At 39.4% G+C, this 22884-nt stretch overlaps 1 protein-coding gene across 6 annotated transcripts in view; it reads right to left on the bottom strand.

Moving 5' to 3' along the window:
- The window catches only part of NEK7 (NIMA related kinase 7), a 158010-nt gene that overhangs the window by 33148 nt on the left and 101978 nt on the right, over positions 1–22884 (bottom strand). For all 6 annotated transcript variants that reach the window (XM_005667989.4, XM_021064489.2, XM_084979391.1 and 3 more), the window contains 3 exons: positions 13639–13747; positions 12604–12711; positions 927–1021 (listed from right to left, as the gene is read on the bottom strand). In XM_005667989.4, coding sequence (XP_005668046.1) covers positions 927–1021; positions 12604–12711; positions 13639–13747 — 312 coding nt within the window. The remainder of the gene's footprint in view (positions 1–926; positions 1022–12603; positions 12712–13638; positions 13748–22884) is intronic.

Genomic DNA, 22884 nt, shown 5'->3' with positions numbered 1-22884 from the left:
AAATAGCATGAAAGGCACTGGTTTCTATCTCTTTAGATTTCCTTTGTACATAGTAAAATATGAAAACGATTCTATGTATTTATTTTCCGTCATTTTAGTTTGTTGAAAGAGTTACCTAGATGTAGGCTAACGTTTAGTTAACAGCTTTGACTGGTAGCCTCCGTTCCGAGGAAAATTACCATTCGATTAAAGAATAAAATTACCGAAGTCACTGACTTGAGTGTTCTTTGACACCATTCCTCAAACATGAGTACAAAATGTGCTCGTGCTGTGCCGTCTCCTACGCATCCAAATGGTCACGGTGCCAGATTTGCCAGAGGACCTACCTACATAATTCTATCAGCCTTTAATAAATTATCACCGGCAGAACAGGTGAGATGAAGTAGTTCACAGGGCTTTCTTTACCAAGACAAATTGTTCCTCACCAAAACTAAACCAAGCGATAACCTAGAAGAATTATCTGCCTGTAAACTATCCTTAAAGCTGAACTGCTGTACATAAAAGTGAAAAAAAAAAAATTGACCAATATATTCGCTCTGCTTTCATATTTTAAGTCCATTCCATTATACCTCTTCTGCTCTGCATGGGCAAGGTTTTTTTAAATAAATATTCATGTATATATTTTTATAAATAATATTATGAATACATTAACATAAAACACATTTAAAAAAACCAAACTCCCAACAAAAGAAAACAATGAAAAATATATTAGAGGAAATAAATGTGTAGAAACATATAGACACTAAATTGCACTATAAAAACAATTACGAAGTCAATGAATTCACTCTTCATAATTAAAAAGCCAATTCTTAAACACAATCCAGAAAAAAAAATAAGTGCATAATAAGTGTATACTCTAAGGATGGGGAAATATATTCCAGTACATACAATTACTTCAATAGATGATATTTATCAGCATCACCTACCTCATACAGTAGACAGCCAAGGGACCAGATGTCAGATTTGAAGTTGTACCCATTTTCGTGTATTCTCTCAGGAGACATGTAATAAGGTGTACCCACTGCAAAAACAAACCAAACAAAACAAGAGGAGTATAAAAAGGCAGAGGCAGCTGTGAGAAGAACTTACATACAAAATTCTAGATTGAAAAATGTCATTAAAAATAATTCATTAGGATCAGAAAATTTGTTTTGGGTTAATACCGAAAACTTTTAAATGCTTCTTTCTTCCTGACTCCTCAACTGCACACTTGCATCTATCCCACATTACAAAGGGTGTGGTGGCTTAAACATGCTTTCCTCTTGATCAATGTAGGGAGAATCTAGGGAGCATAACTGATGGGGAAAAAAGAAGGAATTCTAACAAGAAATTCTAAGTGGCTCACACTGGTTTCATAATTCATTTCAACATGGCTTGCATATCCCAAAGAATTAAGCACGATAATGTAATAATTTATTTTAAAAGAAACTGTAAGGTGTAACAATTGAGTAAAATGTATATAAATAAATCAAATGTATGAACTTTTACAGGACTATCCCTCAGAACATCTATGACTATTAAAATTACAAATGATGTAAATCATTAACCTTTAGTACCTTACTTACTCCCACTTGAGAATAAAAGAGTATTTTGGACATCAAAGGGTTTTATGATAACATGTGTGAAAGATCACGGACATCTCTGAAAAATGTCTGAGACTATTACTACTGAGACCTTTATAGAGACGAGACACTGGATATATATTTTGGTTTTGCTTGTCTTGATATGTGACTATGTTTTTCTTTTCTTTAGGACCATCTTAGAAAATGCTAACATAAGAGAGGCTAATAAATTAATATTTATTAAGTATCTTAAAATAAGACATAGACATTATATTTTGTAGGGTAAAAACATTTAAGTGACTTTCAAAGTGAGTATCTTCACTTTCAAACTTCAGGGGTATTATTTCACCACTGTGGGCCTCAAGTTTTGCTAAGTTAAAAAAAAAAAAAATCAAAGTTTGACAGCAATATTCAGAAAGTTTATTTGTTCGAGGCAGCTGTTGCCTAAACTGTGCTGGCACTCAGAGAGAAACACACATTCTCCTTTTTCTATTAATTTTCAAGAACTCCCGGGGTGTTTATGGTACATCTTAAAGATGGCGTAACTCAGGATGCTGAACAGGCATGTTTAGTCCGAGGCACCAAGAAGAGGTCCACCAACAAGCAAAGCATCACCCTCAAAGGCAGGAGTCGACCTTCCAAAAGAATGACGTTATATCCTAACAGCTGTGAGTGGTGTGAACTGTACCAGGCCAAAAGGGTGAAAACATGAAGCATCTATCCACCAGAAATCCTAGCTATACTGGAGTACCTTTTTTCCTCATAAAGGATGGTCCTGACCAGAACGGATGAAAGGGAGGTGTTTATGAAAGGGAAGCAGTGAAGAGAGAGGATGCAAACGGGAAGATGAAAGAAATTTAAATAAAGTATGAAGTCTTTGGATATGGTGTTAATGAGACAGACTTTAAGAAAGAAAGAATTTAATTGCAGCAATTCCTTTGAAGACAAACAAGCAAATTTGCCAATTTCTGTCAGGGTGAGAAAAGCCCCAAAAACTTTCAGAGAGAGCTATGGGTTTGGAGAATCTGGATCGTTGCGGAGTCAAAGAAACACGCGCTCTCCAGCTCTGGGAGTCCCGACCCCTTTCACGCGCGCTTTTCACCAGCGACGCCGATTACTGGGAATATTTAACGCGCGCTCCGCTCCAGGGAGGGTGGCAGGTAGAGCTGGAATAATCGACGGGCTGCACAGGCTCCTGCTTTCAGGACATAAAGCCAGTGACTGGCAGTGACGGATGTGCAGACAGAGGCTGCACGGCATCCACAGGGGGCAACAGAAAACACTGAGGCTTGAAGGTTCAGGGTTTACCAAAAGCAAAGGTAATGTGAACCAGGAGCTCTGGGAAGCCTGCTGATGCATTAGGGGTTTGATGTGAGTGTGAAAGATTGATGATAGAGAAACAGAAGAACAAATGCCTGGCATTTTACAGAGATTAGCCCCGGCAGCACACCTTCACGGCCACACAGAGCGACCCCACGGCCGGCCGGCACGCCAGGGGCCTGAGAAAGGGGGGGTGGGGAGCTCACCAAACTCACTTCCCTGGGAAGGCTCAACACACCACAGCCTCTTCTGGGAGCTGCTGGAGGTCACGGCCCAAAGTTCCACACCCACTGAACACCAGTGCTTTAAACGCACACTGACTCCCCTTCCTAATGGGCATGACGAACGTCTTTATACTAAACACGCGTGTTTTAATAGGAGAATGACATACATCTTGGATAGATATTAAAATGTAAATCTGGGTATGCTACTCACCTCGCTGACCCACATGTGTCCCCAAGAGTGTTGGGTAGGAAAGGAGAGCCGTGCCTCCTGCCCTACGCTTACTGGTCGGATCAACTCACAGTTAAGGGCTGAGCCCGGGGTCTGGGGGAGGTCCCCGCCACCCCCAACCTGCTCCCCGCAGGAGGCCTCGTCTTGGCTGCCACTGAGCATTGGGCCCCTGCCCAGAAAACACCCCTGCCCAGAAAGGACCCAGCTTCACCCCTCTTCCCCGCAGAGTTCAAATGCTCAGCAAAGTGTGGAATGTGTTTCAGTGCAGCGCTATGTTTTCCCGGGTTCCAATTTGGTGAATACATAATTACGTCCTAAAAACGGGTCTCTGAAACTCCTGACAGCTGTGTCTATGCCCGCTGCTGCCTCAAGAATGGTGTGGCTTCCAAACAGCTCTACCAGGAGAGGAGGAGCTGTGGAGTGACGTGATTAGACATTAAGATGAGCATCAATTCCTGGGCACTCAGGGGCTTTGGGCTGCAGGATGTATGGGTCCACTCACCTTTCAAGAATTTGTGGCTGTAGGTTAAATGGGCATATATTTTATTACAGCAGATACTTATGTCATCTCAACCTCCAGGTGTGGTAAAAGTAAGAAGTGGATGATGATATTATAAAAAACAAAAGGGCTGATACTAGAGGAAAACTGTTAACAACTGACAGTACTCTCCGACCTTTCTTCAAAATATAATAGGACAGTCATTCAAACATAAGAATTGTCATTACTTTAATTGACTTATTCTAACTATACGAGAAAAGCTTTACATGGGAAATACTCTGTTAACATACATTCTACAACTTCTCCTGAACAAAAAATGAAGACTGATTTTTGCAAGTGCTAAAACATGTTTAAGGGAGCCAAAAAATTCTGTTACTGTGCTGTTACAGAATATATGACTAAATTAATCAATGACTATCATTTTATCAGAGTAAGTCACCTACAGAATTTTTTCAATAGTTTTGCTAAACACTTAGCACGGCAATTTCTAAAAAGACTTGAAGGAAAAAAAAATATAATAGAACCTCTGCAGCATCTTTTTATATGTTTCGATTGGGTTGATTATTTGGGTTTTGTTTTTTAAGTTAGGGAGTTAAGGCAAAATCAGTCAAGGGTCCGGAAATCTGTTTCACATCTTATCTCTGCCACTGACTGGCGAGGACCCCTTCACTTCTCTTTTTACTCATTTTCCTCACCTGTAAGATGCAGTGAGGAGGAAGATGAGGTCGTTTCTGAGCTCCCTTTGCTCTAAAATTTGACAGCACTCATAAACACCCTACAACTGCCCATATGGAAAATGAAATGGAAAAAAAAAAAAAAAAGGAATACATTCCTGTTTTCAGCTATTGCCTAGGACAGCTGAATGAAATGTTTTAAGTCAGAGGGTACAAACGAGCAAATTCTGTTTAGAATGTTGCTTCTTTCTCTCAGAACAAACTGCAGAAAGAAAGCCTTGAACGCTCCCTTGTTGGGAAGACAGAAAGGAGGACACAAGTCACAAGTAAACCTTAATTTGATCTAAAATACACACACACACACAACTTCAGGAAATAGGAATTAATTTTCATTCTTAGTCTTCACACTCTTAAGTCAGCCCAGCACTGATGCTGGCAGACCTCACGGAGAGAGGCCAGATTTACTTAATTGTAAAGCATATAATCTGAGGTCAGTACAGAGTGGCTGAGGGGTAGATCAGTATTTCTTCTATGAAAGATAGTCATTAAATAAATTTTTCACCTGTCAGGTGTAACTGGTAACATTTAAAAACCCAGAACATTTTTTTTTTTTTTGTTATTATTGTTACCCTGCTCATGCATTCTCTTGGTGAGCTTTTAACAGTGTTCATCAAGCCTCCTACACTGTTGTAGGTGCTGGGGAGACAGAAATCAACAGTGTACCTCCCTGTCCTGCTGGGGCTCACCGGCAGGTAAGACGGGGACTATAACGAGGTAGTTTCGTGAGGTGTTACTACTATTATCTTTTTGCGGAGAGGAGGCACGAGGATGTCAGGTAATTTGCCAAGGATCACAAAACTAGTACGGTGTGGACCTAGAAGTCAAGCCAAGTGGTTCTGTCCCTTGCATTTAAACAGCTGTTTCATTCAAAGCGACCACTGTGAAATATAACTGGGAAAAAAAAAAAAAAAAAAAAAAACTATCTTTCCAATTTAAGAAGCAGAGAACGCTTCTAAACATCTCAGCATGTACATATGAAAGGCCAGCCGTAAGGGTCAAGGGTCAATGGACGATACGCAAAAATTATCCTATTCTGCAGCAAGTCCGTTTCAAATAAACACTCGTTAAGAGTAGATGAGAGGTTAAACATGCACAGTTTACATTTAGATAATAGCTTCTTCCCAGCACGATTATTTAAGTCAAGAAAGGAACGTTAAAAATAGATCAGTCAAAGGAGCCTTTAATACCGACCAAACATATGCTGCCTTTACGGCTCCACACAATGATGAACTAGAAGGGGTGCAAGCCGGAGAAAAACCCAGGTGCTAGGGGAGGTGTGGGAAAAACAAGTGTGTGACCACAGGTGGCACTGGCACCAAAAATGAAACTGCTTTAACGTCTGGTTCAGGAACACTAATTTCCCAAGTTGCAATCAGAGGCTGTGTCACACTTGGAAATAGTGTGGGGAACATGAATGGTATACTCAAGAGACCCCAGTGTGAAAACTCTGATGCTGGCTGAACGATGGCCGTGCATTTACTCTGCTGGCAGCATCTCAAAATCAGAGACCCGTTGTCTCGTTATAAGGGAAAAAGGCGTTCAAACAATCTTATAACGAAAACAACAACAACACGACTCCCCCTGAGGGGTTTCAGATATGTGTCCAGCACAAGGATCAGTATCAGCGCACTCCAGCTCTTTGTAAAAATCTATTCATTCTCAGAATGTACAACAAGCATATATAAGAACTAAATTCATGTACATGCAAAAAAAAAAAAAAAATTCTCCAACTTGGCTCTTTTGGGAGATGTTATGAGAGCAAGTAAAATACCGTACCAGAACACAATTAAGTGAACTTTTTTTTTTCCCTTCTTTTTACTAGAACAAGCAGTCAGACAGGAAGCACTTCATTGTATACAAGAAATGCAACTTTGGTACAAAAAGATTTGCTTGGAGAGCAAACATATAACTGCCCTAATCACTTACATATAAACCTTTGGAGTATACAGTGTGGTTACATTTTATGGCAGTTCAATTCTTCTAATTATGTTCTGTTAAAATTACCTTTTATCTCCTCCTATATTCCAGTCCATGATGGAGCAAGCTGCTCAGAAGTAGGACTGGTACTAAGGAGAGACACCCTTGAGGATTAAATGAGTCTTGTAAATAATTTTTTTAAGTAGAACTGTTAATAAACTAACAGTAATGATAGAAAAGGACTTGCTTGCAAAACTTAAATTATGACAAGCATGGTATTTTCTCCCTTGAAAAATAAATGCCTATCACCTACAAAGATCGATCATAAAAACGTGATATTTTAATATCAAAACATCAACCTAAAAAAGAAAAGTGCTTAATTTCAATAATACAAACTTCCAATAAAACCTCTGATTTTTAAACCATGTCACCTTACCAGGCTTTGGAGGAGGACACCAAAGCCGCCCCAACTGGACGGCAATGCTGAGGCAGGCGGAAGTTTGGTCCTTTCACTCTCTGCCCCCTGGTGCTACACCATGTGTGCGCTGCCACCTGCCAGAAGGGACTCTGCAGATGTAGTCTACAGACCTTAAAGTAGGGAGATGACAGATGTGGTGGTCTGTGACAGATGTGACGGTAGGGGCAGGAGAGACTGGAAGTATGAAAGGGTCCCCTCCTGCCACTGCTGGCCATGAAGATGGAGGAGGCAGAAGCCAAGTGGATGAGGGCGGCTTCTAGAAGGGGAGAAGCTCCCGAGGTTGACACAGGAGGGAAACGGGGGCCTCGGTCCTACAACCACAGACTTGGACTCTGCCAACAACCTGCATGTCTCCCCTCCAAGTTCCAGAAAAAAAGTGCAACTCTGCAGATGCTTTGATTTTAGCCTGGAGAGCCAGGGTGGAATTCCAACCTACAAAACTGCATAAATAATACATTTAGGTTGTTTTCAAGCTATTAAATTTGTGGGAATTTGTTAAGGCAATAGGAAAGCGATAGAAAAGCGCTAGTGATTTGCATACCATGTGGGGGAGTGGACTGTCCAACTCCACGTGCTGAGCCGCCAAGGACGAGGCCAGGCGTGGGGGTAACAGGCGAAAGCGTGTGGTTTAACACCTCTCAACCTCTAAGAGGTCACTGGATAGTCGGGCGGAGGGATGACATACTTCTTTGAAGGGTTCTTTTGGGGGGCAGAGTTGAGGGAGAAGCCAATACATTTACTATAATAAGAATAAAAGAATAAAAATGATGGGCTTTGGTCATTTACTCGCTGATAGGAACTCTAAACCAGGTCATCATAAATAACCACTTTAAAGACTTGAATTAGAGACGCAGAAAAGAAAGCAATTCCTGTGCTATGTGGCACTGAGTCCACAGTTGCTGTTTGCAGTTTGGCAAGGAATAATTTTTTGTATAAATGTTTTAAATTGGCCAAAAATAAGGCCCCTATCTCAAGTACGTCCAGGAGGGAAAGCTACCAGTTACTGATCAAGAGAAAAATCGCCAGGGATCAATATGCCAGCACACCCCATGAATCCTTCTGGCTTTAAGAATAATCTCTCCGCTCAGGATTTCCCAGTTTAGAAAGCTGGACATTCCCGAGGCTACCACGGCTGCCGCTGCCTTCATGGCACCACAGCGCCATCAAGGGAGCTAATGACCCTTTGGGTGCAACAGCTCCAAATACATCACGGAATTAAGAGAGAAAGAGTACCAACTATCACACACACCACACAAAAAGGTAATTAGCAATTTTCTTCAGAACGCTCACTCAGGCTTCCTATTTCTGGTTCTCCTCTTTGTGGACACGTGGGAGAATTAGTCTATCCACTCCCTTAAGGGAGGCACGGCCACGAGATCTGTTTCAGCCAATAAAGTAAGGGGGGTAATTTGTGTTACGCTGGAGCAGAGACGTTGAGCCAAGAGCCAGTGAGGGATGCTTCATGATCCTGCCCTCAGGAGGTCACGACAGCACATGCAGATATGCGGATCACACAGGACGGAAGCTGCGCCAAGTACCAAGTGACCACGTGGAGGGAAGGCAGCTGCCTCGGACCCCCCCATGGGCCCACAGTGGCTCCGGGGGACCAGAGGGATAGTCTGCTTCGGTGCCAAGTGACTGAGCTGCTGCTCCTGTTTCTTCCTGCAGCATAACGTAACCTATCCTAACTGGTGCATTTTGTTAACTCCGTCCTTTGATGTGTGGCCTCTCTCCAAGCCCATTTGTTTCATCAGTATGTGCTGAGCATCTGTTTTGTGCAATGCCCTCTCCTAGGCATGTGAGACACATCAGGGAACCTAAACCACGGAGATCTCAGTCCTCATGAAGCTTATACACAGCTGGGGGAGAGAGACAGAAAGCACTAAGCCTGATAAGGATTTACTAGCATATTCAAAGATGAATATGCTGGGAAAAAAGAAAAAATGAGACTAGGATAAAGATCAGGAATTCTAGGGATGGTGTGGGAGTGGGCGTCAGGTTCAGTATTCAATAGAATGAACAACAAGCCCCACTCGACCCACTGCATGACACTGCGGAACAAGAAAGCGGAGAAAACTTGCTTTAAAACTGCTTGCAAATAATAAAATGCTACACACATATTCGCTGCTGCTGATGCTGCTGACATTTAATAGCAGCAGATGTTTCCTCCGGGTCATTATTACAGGAAACCAAGATAGTTTGACATTAAAAATCATATATTTGGATTATTTCGAAATAATCCAAGGTGAAATGAAAAAAAATTACACCCTGATTGCCATGTTCCTGTTTCACAGGTCTCGGCGTTTTAGTTTTCAGTCCAGAAAAGCTACTCCTTTAGAAATACCTGCCCAAGTTGGGGGTAGACAGAATGGTTACTGAAGAAAGACTTCAATATCCTATAGGCCCACTTTCTGTTTATTTCTGAGACATGGGCAGCAAAAGCAGTTAAGTCCAGGACCAGGGGCAGCTCCTATCAGCTCCTCCACAATGTGCAAAGCACAACAACGTAACTCCAGATGGAAGCAAGTAGCAACAAGCCAAAAAACAGAGACAGAGTGGGGAAAACTGCACAAGGTGCATTCAGTGATGAAACACAGTACCACGTGGGACAGTGAACCCAGACGCAGCAGCTGGGGCTCCCTGCTTTCGCTGGGGCTCTCTGCTTTCCAGGCGCACAGCCGTGTGCCCCCATGCCCTGGTCTCCTGGACTCCAGGAGAGGAACACTTTGCACCCTGAGCTCACACACAACTGTAAGGACCTCGGGGAGCTGAAACTATAGTCTCTGGTGCACATTGCTGCCCGCCTCCAGCAGCACAGGAAACTCTGCAAATGACTGGTTTATGTCTGACCAACTGAACTGGCCAGCCAGCCAGTCGGGAGAAGGCTGACAGTAGCTAGAGAAATGGGGAGTCTGTCTTCAAGTAAATGGAACAGCACGAAGGTACTGCAAACACAGACTAATGCTTTCCAAATTGCGGGTTATAACCCATTAACGAGTTGTGAAATCAATTCAGTGGGTTGCAAATAACATTATTTATAGTAACATAAAATAAAACAGAACAGACGACATCAGAATGAACTGCAGTTGTAACAGAAAACACTGTTACATGAAACTTCTGCTTCAGACATACATGGCTGTGCTCCCGTGGGGTCACCGTGTTGCTGGGGGGTCGATGTCAAGAAATTTGAAAGCCTCTTAACTAGTCTAGCCAAAACCTTGATTCAAGAGAGAGGTGTGTTCTCATCATAAATTTTAAAGATACAGACATATTTATGTATACATAAAACACATTTTCTAATATCTGACCATTTATAAGGTTGACAGACAAATGAAAGACAACAAAGGGATATGTGCCCCTTCTCAGAGAAGTTAATAAATGGCTTGATCAAGGTCCTATGGAACATCCCCACTCTCGCCAAGCATCGTTCTGTCTCGCCTTGGTAACACAGGACAGCAGTACCTCTTTAAAAGTAAAAATTAGGGTCAACCGGTCAACAAAGAAAAGCCTGTCTTAAGATTTCTATCCTTGTTATTTTATACATACTATTTGCTAGCAAAGAATTTTTCCTGATCCTTCTACATAGGATTTTTATTGGGTCCAAAGAGGGCTAGAGTTCAAACTTTAATTCTTGACGTTCACCATACTTTGCTTCGTGAACTTACAGTTTCAAATCATCAAAATCTTTGCAGAGAAGACAGGCAGGAATAAAAAGCTTTCTTATTTTAAGAATATGGAAAACAAAACATGAGTGAAGGAAATTATTTTTCTATTGATTCATTTATCGGAGAAACAGTCTCATTGCTACTTCCTTAGCATGTGTTTCAGAATGTTTGGTAATTTGGGGCATCCTCATTTATTGTGTGTGTGTGTGTGTGTGTGTACATATAAAAAACTAAGAGACCCTAAATGAACTGATTTAGATAAAAACTGACATCAGAAATTCTTAATGAATTATAAGATCTCCTAAAATTTTATTCTCTATATCACATAATTTGAACTAACATATCACCTAAATCTAGAGATGCGTATATATTTTTAAACCCCATTCAGAGATACTGTAAGAGGTGGTAGCAGGCAAGCTAAAGAAATCCATTTTCAAAACTGGTGAGATCTGGGTTTCACATAATATGCTGGATCATTAAGGTCAGGCAACTAACTAACGCATGCTCAGGGAGACAGCTTGCAAAGCAGCACTTAAACAATACACATGCATGGGCAGGATCATGGGTACATGCAGGGTGTGTGTGTGTGTGTGTGTGTGTGTGTGGGTGTGTGTGGGTGTGTGTAACTGTGCCCTGGCATTTTAAGTAGATTGATGACAGGGTGCTATCAGGACATGCTGTTCAGGTGAATAACAGAGTGACAACATGTTATCGTTGCTAATGATAAATGGCACTGGCTTGGAGCACTCTGATGTTTTCTTCACAGAAATACTCTCCTACTTGCACTGTGAGGGTTGGAAAGTCCAGATAAAACTTTATTACAGTGCTTTGCCAATTTAAGCATTTCATATGGAATGTCACATCAAATTTTCTTATCTGGGAAAAAAAAAACTGTAATGCTCTGCAAGAATAAATGTAGAGTGAAAGAAAAAATAAAAACAGTATTACTTGGCATCAGTTGAAATTTTACTTCCTCAAAGTACTTGACAAAAGTGAAACTCTGCGTGAAGGGTAAAGTGTTATTTTTCCACAACTCCTTCATCTGAGATCCAATATTCTGCCATTCAGTAAATATTGATGAGGTGCCTACTTAGGCATCACATCCTGTTGTAGATACAGAGGAGTTAAATGACACGTTCAAGGCCACACAGAACCTTAGAACAAACCCAGACAAACTTTAAAAATGTCTGGTCAACTAACTCAGACGCTGGTCTCACTACTTGTTATTTAGTGCAACTCATTTACTCCTCATTGGGCCATTTGAAATTTACTATTTTGCATTTAAAAACAATTTTATCCAAAAAAAAAATCACTTGTTTTCAATGAAATTATGAAAAAGATACGGCACCACTAGCCAACTTATTTCTACTGTTTCTAAGCTGGACAACCTCCTTTCCATTAATATAATGTCGTACTAATAACTACATTCGGCTCTCTTTTGGGTGTGAAGGAAACTGGTATGTTGCCAGCTCTAGAATGAATAACTTACAGATATCTTTCTACTTTCTAATTGAGAAGTATTTTCCCCATTAGCCACAGATCATGTATGTTGCCCCTCTGCAGTAATCACAACCGTGTATGTTACTTTAATAAATTAAACATTTACAAACTACCATAATAATTGTTAATGGTCAGGTGAGGTCCTCTTTCAAGATATGGTTTGTTCTTCATGTTATCTCTATATTACTCCATGTAAAAGAAAAGATCCTTGGAAATACAACCAGATTGGTTCATTAGCACTGTCTTTCACTAAGCGCCTGCCTGAGGTCAAATTAACAAAGTATCCGACTGTCCTGAATGGACACATTATACCTGATAAACCTGTATCGGCTCAGATCTGATGATGTTAAAAAGTGTTATTTAGACTATAAGAGCTGGCACATAAATGGTAGATCCCTTATACATTTAACCACGGGGGTGGGGGAAGAAAGGTGGGCAGGTAGTGGGTAGATAATTGAAGGAAACCATCTCTTACCTAACGAATGTGCAGCTGTGGTTTTGGAGCTAAAAAACCGGCCAAGGCCGAGATCTCCAAGTTTGACCACCCCAGTGGCCGTGATGAACACATTAGCCGGCTTTATATCTGTGAATAAATGAAGGCATCCGGTGAAACATGGTGTCAGGTTAGGCAAAGTCAAAGGATTGAAAACCACTTCTCAACTGTAGAATTTAAAATACATCTTTAAAACGAAAGTCAGGCTAAATTTTGAAACTGTCCTCTTATTTTGAGTAATTTTCATGTATCCGAATACCTCCGAGTTCTCAGTCCTCTGATAGATAATCATCGACGGAGCAGGAGGATGGCTATTCATATTCACTTAGAATGCATTTTGTTTGCTGTTTTCAAATAAACGTCTATGAAATTCAAAGCACAAAATAAATGTGTGCCAGTCTTAAATCAATCTTAAATAAAATAGCTTACTAAATAGTAATTTATTGATATGCTTACTTGAACTAGAAATCAAAACTCTATTATGCATATAATTACTTACTTAGATGACCTCAGAAATTTTAATTGCTTAAATAAGTTGTATTGAAACTGTGCACATCTCAAAATCAAGGAATCAATTCCTTAGTGATGTAACCTTCCCCCATTCTGCCCAACCATCTGACTGATAAGCAAGAACGTGTTAGGAGTGGATGCAGAAAATTAAAAATCTAAGTACCTATGATGTATACTGTACATTTAAAAAAAAAAAAAAAAACCTCTCTTCCTTATACATATTCAACTGCTCTCCTGCATCTATTTTTTCCCTTTACTAACAGAATCAGTTAAAAAAAAAAAACTAAAAAAAAAAAGTCCAACAGAAAAATAATTAATTCTAATTCTTATTTAAAACCACATATGGCTTTACTTAAAGGCTTATCATTCTAGTAAAATTACAATTTGGAAATAAATTACCTGGGAAGGCATGATACTATGCGATGACCAGAAGGCATGTATTCTTAAGCTGCCTAGGAACCTGCATCGTTTAAACCAACCCTAGAAGTTCCTCGGGATTTGGCTCACCTCGGTGCATGACTCGCCGAGAATGCATGTGCTCTAAGGCGCTGCAGAGCTGGACAAAGTACTTCCAAACAGTTCTCTCAGGAATCAGCCTCTTCTGTTTCTTAAAGTGCTATTGAAAAAATTAAAGATGAGATTTTAAAAAAACTAAAATTATCTTCAGACTAGACTCTGACCAGCAAAAACCCTAAGTCAGAAAACCACCTACTCATGTCTATTACCAGATTTAAAAGAAACCACACCCTTTTCCACAGCAAAACAATTCCAAGATTTTTACCTGACATAATAGCTTAAATGTCTCCCTGTTGTATCTAAAGTTGGTACAGGCTACATACAGCAGGCTACATCTTTGTGATATCCACCTATTTCAAAAAATTAACATGTACAGAAAATAATTTCCTATCCTAGAGGGGGAAGAAGGAGGATGTCAACTTTTATTTTAAGAAAAGCCAGAATAAAAAAAGTCTAGAGACATGGAAGTAGTTATGTTCATGCCAAGACAATTCTTCTCTTGATAGAAGGTTTCACTACAGAATTCCTTTTAAATACTTAACCACCCTTGATGATTTAAAATATCACTTAAATTATTAAAAACTAAATAAATAAAAGGGATTTATGTGAAAAGTTTTTATGAATATTTCCATTGCATATTTCAATTCAAACTTGTACTTTGCTTTGAACAAATGAAACCAAACATGCAAGAAAAACATTACAGAAAGATGGGGGCAAAAAGCTGAGTTTGGAGAGAGTTGGCCATCATGCCTAAGGGGGCAGGAACTAAAACAGCTCAAGACCACAGGTATATACTCATGCCCATTTTTCTATAGTGAATTTGTTAGAAGAATATACACATAAAATGAACACTGAATGAGCTCAAGAGCAAAGTTCTTAGCTTCATAAGATTTATAAAGATTGTCAATACAAAATTATCTTTCAAAAACAAAAATGTCATTGGTTTCCTACTTAGCAAAATTTACAAACGACCAATGTGAAAAAATACTGTCCTTAAACAAATTTGCAATTTTAACTTTTTAAGATATATGTTTATTAACAGCTATCGACATGTAAATATGTTCTTTAATGCACTTTATCTGGTGGCTTGACATATTTGAAAGTTGAACCGATTTGATATAAGTATGGAGAAATAAATGGTTCTCCAGATGATTCCAAGAGAACTAGCTCTGTCAGTTTCCACCCCTGTGACCAGCTGAGGGCAGGCTGAAAGGAAAAATACAGGGAAATCTGCTGACATCCCTAACTTCATACTCAGCAAAGGATTTCAGCTACTGTTTCATATGCACTCAATACACCAAAGGACAAATCTTTAGGAAAAGTGAGTAACTTCAGGCTAATCTTTACTGTAACACATACTATGGAAATGAACTTATTAGCAATTTCAATGGCTGTTACAACAGTAGCAAAAATCAAGGAACAACTGGATGACCAAGTAATGAAAAAGCAAATGTGGGTTATTACCAAAACCGTGAAAACCTCCCATTTCATGTTTCAATATTAAGTCTTAGTAATTACAGACTGTGTCAGCATCGGTTTTCCTTCTATGGGGGAAATCAGCTTTATACACATAATTTTCTTTCAGACTTGGAATGAGTCCAAAAGAAGCCTGTCTATGTGCGCTCCCTGACGCTGGATTAGCATATCAGAAGACTGTTTGATGTCAACAGGAAGATGGGGACCAGGTTTCTTTTCATTCAAAAATAAATATACCATATCATGTAAGTATCAGACCATGAAAGAAACATTTTATGCTTTAATATAGATTCTGAAATCATCATAATTATAAGTAACTTGACAGTTTACTGTAAAATCCCATGATTAAAAAAAAAAAATTACATACAAAGGAAAGGACAATGAAAAAAACCGCTATCCAAACAGAAGATGTGATCAGGCCAAGATGGTCTGATTGTTTGCATGTTTTCTTATTCTTCTTGGGGATTTTTTTTTTTTTCAAAACAAATTGAAGATAATATTCTGGCATCAATCAATATAATGCTACCTAGAGAGCAGGACTTGGCAAAATTTAAGTACCCAAATTAGTAACATGTTTTTTGAAGAATAATTTTATGACTTTGACTTGATCATAAAATAAATCAAAAGCAGTTTCACTGTGTCATTGGTATCTTCCAGTATGTTTTATGTATCTGTTTAAACATACAGTTTTTCAACTGTTTCTGAAGGTAGGAATTTTTGTTGTTGTTGAGAAAACCAATACTTATGATGAGAAATCAGCCTGTCTGTTCTGATGGTGGCACTGTTGGCTACCTCTTAAAAAGAGTGTGAACAGAAAAAAGGCAATGAAAATTTGAATTCTTTTTACTACTGGTAAAATTTATATTAGCACTATAAAGGAGAAACTTCCATAATGCCCAAGTAGTTTCTAAAAGAATAATCTTTTCTTAACTTATTCTACTACATACATATCTTTTAAAAGTTAATTATCTATTCAAACAGCATTATTGTTCAAAAATTCTATTTTTCTCTGAAAAAAAGACAGCCCCACATAAATACTCAGATCTAGATTAGGAAAAAAGAAATCTAATACCAACATACAGAAATAAAAAATGTACATTTATTTGTCAAGTTTTTAATAAAGCAATACATAATTTTTAAAGGTTAGTATCAACAAAGATTTATGTAAAAAAACATGGGATATGGCATTTTTACTATACTTATGTTATAGAAGAGAACTCTAACTTTTTATATCTGAAAATAAAATATCTAAAAAGTCATCAAAAGGCAGAAACTAGCACTCAGGTATACCTGATCACATGAGCAGTATTTTTATCCAGTATTTTTTTTTTTAAGTAGGTTCATCTTTTTTCTATGTAAAGCTTCAAATATTGTTTATCTTAAAAGCATATTTTCTTTCAACATAATTTTTTCAACATAATTATTTCAATACAATTCAAAAAAACACTGATCATTATTCACATCAAAAAACCAGATGTAACGAGAGGCTAGTTAATGTGCCTAAAAAGCATACAGATTATATGTATATGATATAATCAGATAATATTACATTCTCAGTTACGTGTAAAAGGATTACGAGCACCTCACTCACTCAGGTGAAATTCAGCACTCCTGGTAAAACACATGCTCAGTGCCACTGAAGTGATGTGTTTTAATGTAGAAGAGGCTAGCTGATGCAAGCTGCTTCCATTCAAAGATTCTGGAAAATGGTCTCCTTTTTGTGGGGGGGCGGGGGGCGGTGAGGGAGAGGGGAGCTATGGCTATGGCATGCATAAGTTTCTAAGCCAGGGAATGAATCCGCCCCACAGCACTGATCTGTGCCACAGCAGTGACAATGCCAGATCCTTAACCCACTGAGCCACCAGGGAACTCCTTGTAATTGTCAAACATCCTCCTACAAATTAAGTGCCCCAAACTAAATTATATAGTGGATTCTGAATATCAAGTACCAGAGGGTTTTTGTTGTTGTTTTTTTTGTTTGTTTTGCCTGCACCTGAAGCATATGGGAGTTGCCAGGCTAGGGGTCCAAATGGAGCTACAGCTGTTGGCCGACGCCATAGCCACAGCAGTCTGCGACCAACACCATAGCTCATGGCAATGCTGGATCCCCGACCCACTAAGCAAGGCCAAGGATTAAACCTCATGGATACTAGTCGGATTCATTTCCACTGAGCCATAACAGGAACTCCCAAGTACCAGTTTTTTGACTCAAATGAGTCACTTGGTTCCTGAATCTAGACATTACTACTCCCAGCAGAACACACATGTGGCATATTTCTAAGTCTTGCAATCCTAGCATTCCTCCTCAGGAAATGTGGGGAAATTTTTAATGATATTACCCAGCATAAACTCATATACAGAGAAATAACAGAAAATTATCTTCTTGTATGAATTTTTTTTGTTTATCTCCATAGTATACCAAAATATTTAAGCCCACATTTTGATATGTTAATCTCTGAAGTTTCAGACCAAACACCGAGAACCAGAAAGCCAGCTTCATGGGGGTGCAACCTGTACACAGGGCCCTTGGAATATAGCTCTGTTTTGCCACCCAGAAATTTTATTTTATTTTATTTTATTGCTTTTTTATGGCCACACCCGAGGCATATGGAGGTTCCCAGTCTAGGGGTTGAATCGGAGCTGTAGCCGCCAGCCTACACCACAGCCACAGCCACACCAAATCTGAGTCGCATCTGTGACCTACACCACACCTCATGGCAATGCCAGATCCTTAACCCACTGAGCGAGGCCAGGGATTGAACCCGCAACCTTATGGTTCCTAATCCGATTCTTTTCCACTGCACCACGACAGGAACTCTACCACCTAGAAATTCTGAACCACTTGTTAACAAAGGGACCCACGATTATGCAGCTGGTCCTGGAAATTATACATCAAGCACTCTTTGGAAATGTACTGCTGTAGTTCGAAACAAAACCACAGAAACAACAAACACAATCCTGGCAGACAAGGCATTCTTGAAGATTAAGAGAAATGATAATTAAATAATGAGAAATAATGAAATTATATGAGAACTGGAATCGCAGGTGCCAGCTGTTTTCCATCTCTTCCAAACAACTAACAAGAGGAAGGAAGTAATTTATGTTCAATATCAGGAAATATTTCCTGCTTAGGAGTGTTGTCAAATGTTTAATGTGCCTCTCACACCGTCCATATTCACCTTTCAGGAACAGACCTGATGATGAGGCGTGACAGTAATGGTTGTATGACCTTGAACAAGGCACTTAACCTTGCTGGGCCTTGGCTTCCCCATCACATTAAACAGAGTCAGAAGATGATCTATGTGGTCCTTGCCCCTCTAAAATATATAACCTATGGTTTCATAATCAGAGTTACCAATAAAACACAAATAATAAATGCCTGGTTGGCACATTTTCACACCTCAGTATACTTAATTTTACCAGTATGTCCTGTCTTTTAAATCTCCAGCTAACAAAAACAAAGCAAAAATAACAACAATAATAATACCTCAGAGACCCCCATCAGTCCAGTTAAGACTATAAATGGTCTTCATATGAGATGACAGGTAGGTAGAGCTCTTTGTCACAAATTTGTAATGAGGTCACACGCTTACCATCAGAAAGGAGCTTCCTAAACCTCTCTATAATTACCATGCATTTTGATAAGACTACATTTTGCAGTGTTTTTTTTTTTTTTTTTCAAGAACCAAATGCACAGAGATTGGGTGATGGAAGAGACAGGATGCCTCTGAAAGTGTCACTGACAGTTCTAAGTGTGATTTTTCTTCTCTGTCAACCTTTCTATGGAAACATTTTTCTCCTAAAGGTATAAGAAGGTCTCAACAAACTCAACTGTACAAGTACTTGCTAGACACAATTTCCGGAATTACATAAATGTGCACAGTAGTTATGTATCAATTCGACTTTGGGTAATACTAATTTACAATGTGTGAGATCTTCACTCTTGGCACTTTGAACAATCTTGAGGTATCTTAAGTTGCTTTAGAAGATATAAGCAGGGAGTTCCTGTCATGGCTCAGTGGTTAACGAATCTGACTAGGATCCATGAGGATGTGGGTTCGATCCCTGGCCTCACTCAGTGGGTTGAGGATCCAGAGTTGGCATGAGCTGTGGTGTAGGTTGAGGACGTGGCTCAGATCTGGAGTGGCTGTGGTATAGGCTGGCAGCTGTAGCTCTGATTCAACCCCTAGCCTGGGAACTTCCTTATGCCATGTGTGTGGCCCTTAAAAAAAAAAAAAAGAAAGAAAGAAAGATGTAAATAGGATAGGCCTGGCAGCCAGGAAAGGACTAGAAATATTTTCCAGCCAAGCTCTACTAGTCTTTTCCCTTTCCTGCAATGTTGGAAAAGCTGCTAAGAGAACATAGCTATTTCTCATTACAATTTAATAGACTATCAATGTAATCTCTTTGTTCCCCAAAGTCAAAACTGTATAGGTTAATGATGGAAGTGAACAATATATTTTCTCTTATGACAGAAAATGTGAAATAGATAAAGATTTTTTTTTTTTTCTGAGCACTTAATCTTGGGGGAGGGAAGAAAACATCATTCAGCAAACGAGAAAAATAAGCTCCCATAAACTCACAATGCTCTCCACCCCCCAAAAAAAAATTGCCTTCTGAATGGTGGTACATCAACATCAAGGAAACTGGATTTTTTAAAAATCAATGGAAAATATATGAATACATCAGAATTTCTACAATGAATGAGGCTTGCATTGCTGCCATGTGGATAATTCTTAAGAGAAGCTTCCATGTTCCTAAAACCGATGGCAAAATACCTGGAAATACTTAGGGTGTCTTGTCTGCTGCATGAGAGACAGAGAAGGGGAGACAACAAAGCAGAAAGTCAATCTTCAGGAAGACAGAAGGTCATGGAGATAAACAGGAACATTCGCCTCTTTAATGAGTTCTTTCTGGTTACGTTCAACCGGACAAGAACAAGATAGTGAGAAAGATATTTCAAGATTCTTGTAGGACGAGGAAAACAGCTGAACAATAATGAGACAGTAAAAATCTCTCCATAGAAATCGGAATGAAAAAACTGGGACAGGAAACTGTACCTCTTCTTTCCACTTAACTGCCTACAGGTACCAGAACCACTGCTCGGGGTGGTAAGTGGTTTATAAAAGGCAGCTTCCAGTCAATATTACCTTCAGATGTAAGCAGCCCAAAGTCCCCTGAAATTATCTTAATTTTTCCCAGGTCGATGCAGTTAAAAATGTATACACCACTTTTTCATTATGCTCAGAGAGTTACACAATGGTCATTATGATACATAATATTCAATGTATTACAATCCCTAAGTTCAGGAATTCCCAGGTGGTGCAGCGGGTTAAGGATCTGCTATTGTTGCTGCCGTGGCACAGGTTTGATCCCTGGTCTGGTAACTGCCACATGCTTCGGGTGCAGAAATCAATCAATCAATCAATCAACCAAACCCCTAAGTTCAATACTACTTCACTATGAAACATTTTAGTGAGCAAGTGGTATTGACTTGGTAACACTGTTTTTATACAAAGAAATGTATCTAACACACCTACACATACATACCTTATGGACAGAGATCTGTATGGTATCTGTATGTGCCTTCACACATGTGAAGGCACCTATGTGTATCATCTCCACACAGTACCATACGTGGTAACCTCAAGACTTCGGAATAATTCTACAGTCGTATTGAAGACAGATGACTGCCTCATACAAGAGAGTCAGCAGGAGACAGACCGCATTTGGAATCACTGGCAATTCTCCCCGTGGCCTGGCTTGGGAGACGCCAGATGCTGAAATGCAGTGTCTGTACCCTGGTAAACCATAAATCAGAGTCAGCAAAGATAGATGGTGCTGCTGGGAAGATGTTATTGCTTTAAGGATCCAAAGGTCAAGAGAGTAAAAGACATTTCAAAGTGATTTTATGTCCAAGAGAGCCTCTAAATTTGGGTAAGTACAAATAAAAATATGCGTGCAGCAGTTGTTTAAAAAAAAAAAAAAAGAAATTACCAAGAAAGTGAACCTATTTGAAGGTATTCATTATCTCCAAAACCCTGCTGATGTTCTCGCTGACTTATCAAAGCCTGTGGTGAGCAGAATCCTGAGACATAACCTCAGCCCTCAACATTCTCAAGTCCTGGCACCACTCCCTCCCCATAGTGTGAGCTGGGCTGTGAGTGCAATGAACTCTCTCCCCATATTATGTTATCTTTGTGGCAGGAAGGATTTCGCAGATGTAATTACAGTTCTAAATCAGCTGCTTTTGAGTTAATCAACAGGGAGGTTATCCTAAGTGGGCCTGACCGAATCAGGTTAAACCCTTCAAAGACTCAGAGAGATTCAAAGCCAGAGACTCTCCTGCTGGCCCTAACAGGGCAAACTGCCAGGCCACAGAGAGGGCCACAGGCAGGGGACAGCAAGGCCTCAAGGACCCACGGGTGGCTTCCAGTTGACTACCAGGAAGACAGGAGGGACTTGAGTCACACAACCGCAAGGAACTGAATTCTCCCAACAACCGGGAACAGGGGAGAAAACCCTAAACCCCAGCTGGCACCCTGAGTTCAGTTTCTAAGACCTCCAGCAGAACCCCCTACCAGAGTGTGAGCTCACCAACTCAAAAACTGGGAGAGCATTAAGTTTGTGTTCTTTTAAGCTGCTAGGTTTGTGGTAATTAGCAATAAAAAAAAAACAAAGTTCATTCCTAAACACAGTAAACTTTTAAAACTCTGCCATTAAAGTCCAGGAAGGAGAGAATGACTTAGTCAAGAAGAATCAGTCTCCAGAGGGGCAGTAAGAAATGCTAAAATTTATATGGAGCCACAAGAGACCCCAAATAGCCAAAGCAATCCTGAGAAAGAAGAACAAAGCAGGAGGCATCACAGCTACCTTGTAAAGCAACAGTCATCAAAACAGTATGGTACATAAATCAATGAAATGGAATCAAGAGCCCAGAAAAAAACCCAATTATTAACAGTCAACTCATGTTTGACAAGGGTGCTAAGAATACTCAATGGAGAAAAGATGGCCTCTTCAATAAATGGTGCTGAGAAAACCAGACATTCAATATAAAAGAACAAAACTAAATCTTTATCTTACATCACTCCCCAAATTTAACTTGAAATAAATTAAAGATTTAAATGAGAGACCTACAAATATAAAACTTCTAGAAGAAAACATAGGAAAATGCTCCTTGATGTGGGTCTTGGCACTGATGTTTTTGGATATGACACCCAAAGCTAGGCAATAAAATAAAAATTAAACAAGTATGACTACACCAAACTAAAGAGCTTCTGCATAGCAAAAGAACAACATGAAGAAAAAAAAAAAAACCTTCACAATGTTTTAAAATAATGTTTATAAATAATATATCTGATGAGGGGTTAATATCCAAAGTATATAAAGAACTCATACAATTTAATAGCACAAAAAAAAAATCTCAAATAACCCAATTAATAAACAGGCAAAAGACCTGAGTAGACATTTTTCCAAAAAAGATACATGAATAATCAACAGGAACATGAAAAGAAGCTCAGCATCATTAGTGAAATAACCAAAGCTCCTGTTTGTATATTTCTGAGATTAGTCTATTATCGCCTCTGCACTGTCTCAACCACCAAATATGTTTCTTAGCCACAAAAAGTGAAATAAACAGGCACACTACAAAATGGAACATGCCCTGGTCCACTTTTGGTACAGTAAAGAGAATATATAGCATATATATCAGAATTTGATAAACTGTAATCCAACTGTTTTGGAAGAGTCTTCTCCTTTAAA

The sequence above is a fragment of the Sus scrofa genome, chromosome 10, assembly GCF_054392235.1.
Source record: "Sus scrofa isolate SSC_HxYL_T2T_F1_AM1 chromosome 10, Sscrofa_HxYL_maternal_Yorkshire_Landrace_v2.0, whole genome shotgun sequence".
In the NCBI taxonomy this organism is placed as follows: Eukaryota; Metazoa; Chordata; class Mammalia; order Artiodactyla; family Suidae; genus Sus; species Sus scrofa.
Note: the sequence above shows the minus strand (reverse complement) of the source record. Positions and strands in the feature narration are given on the sequence as shown.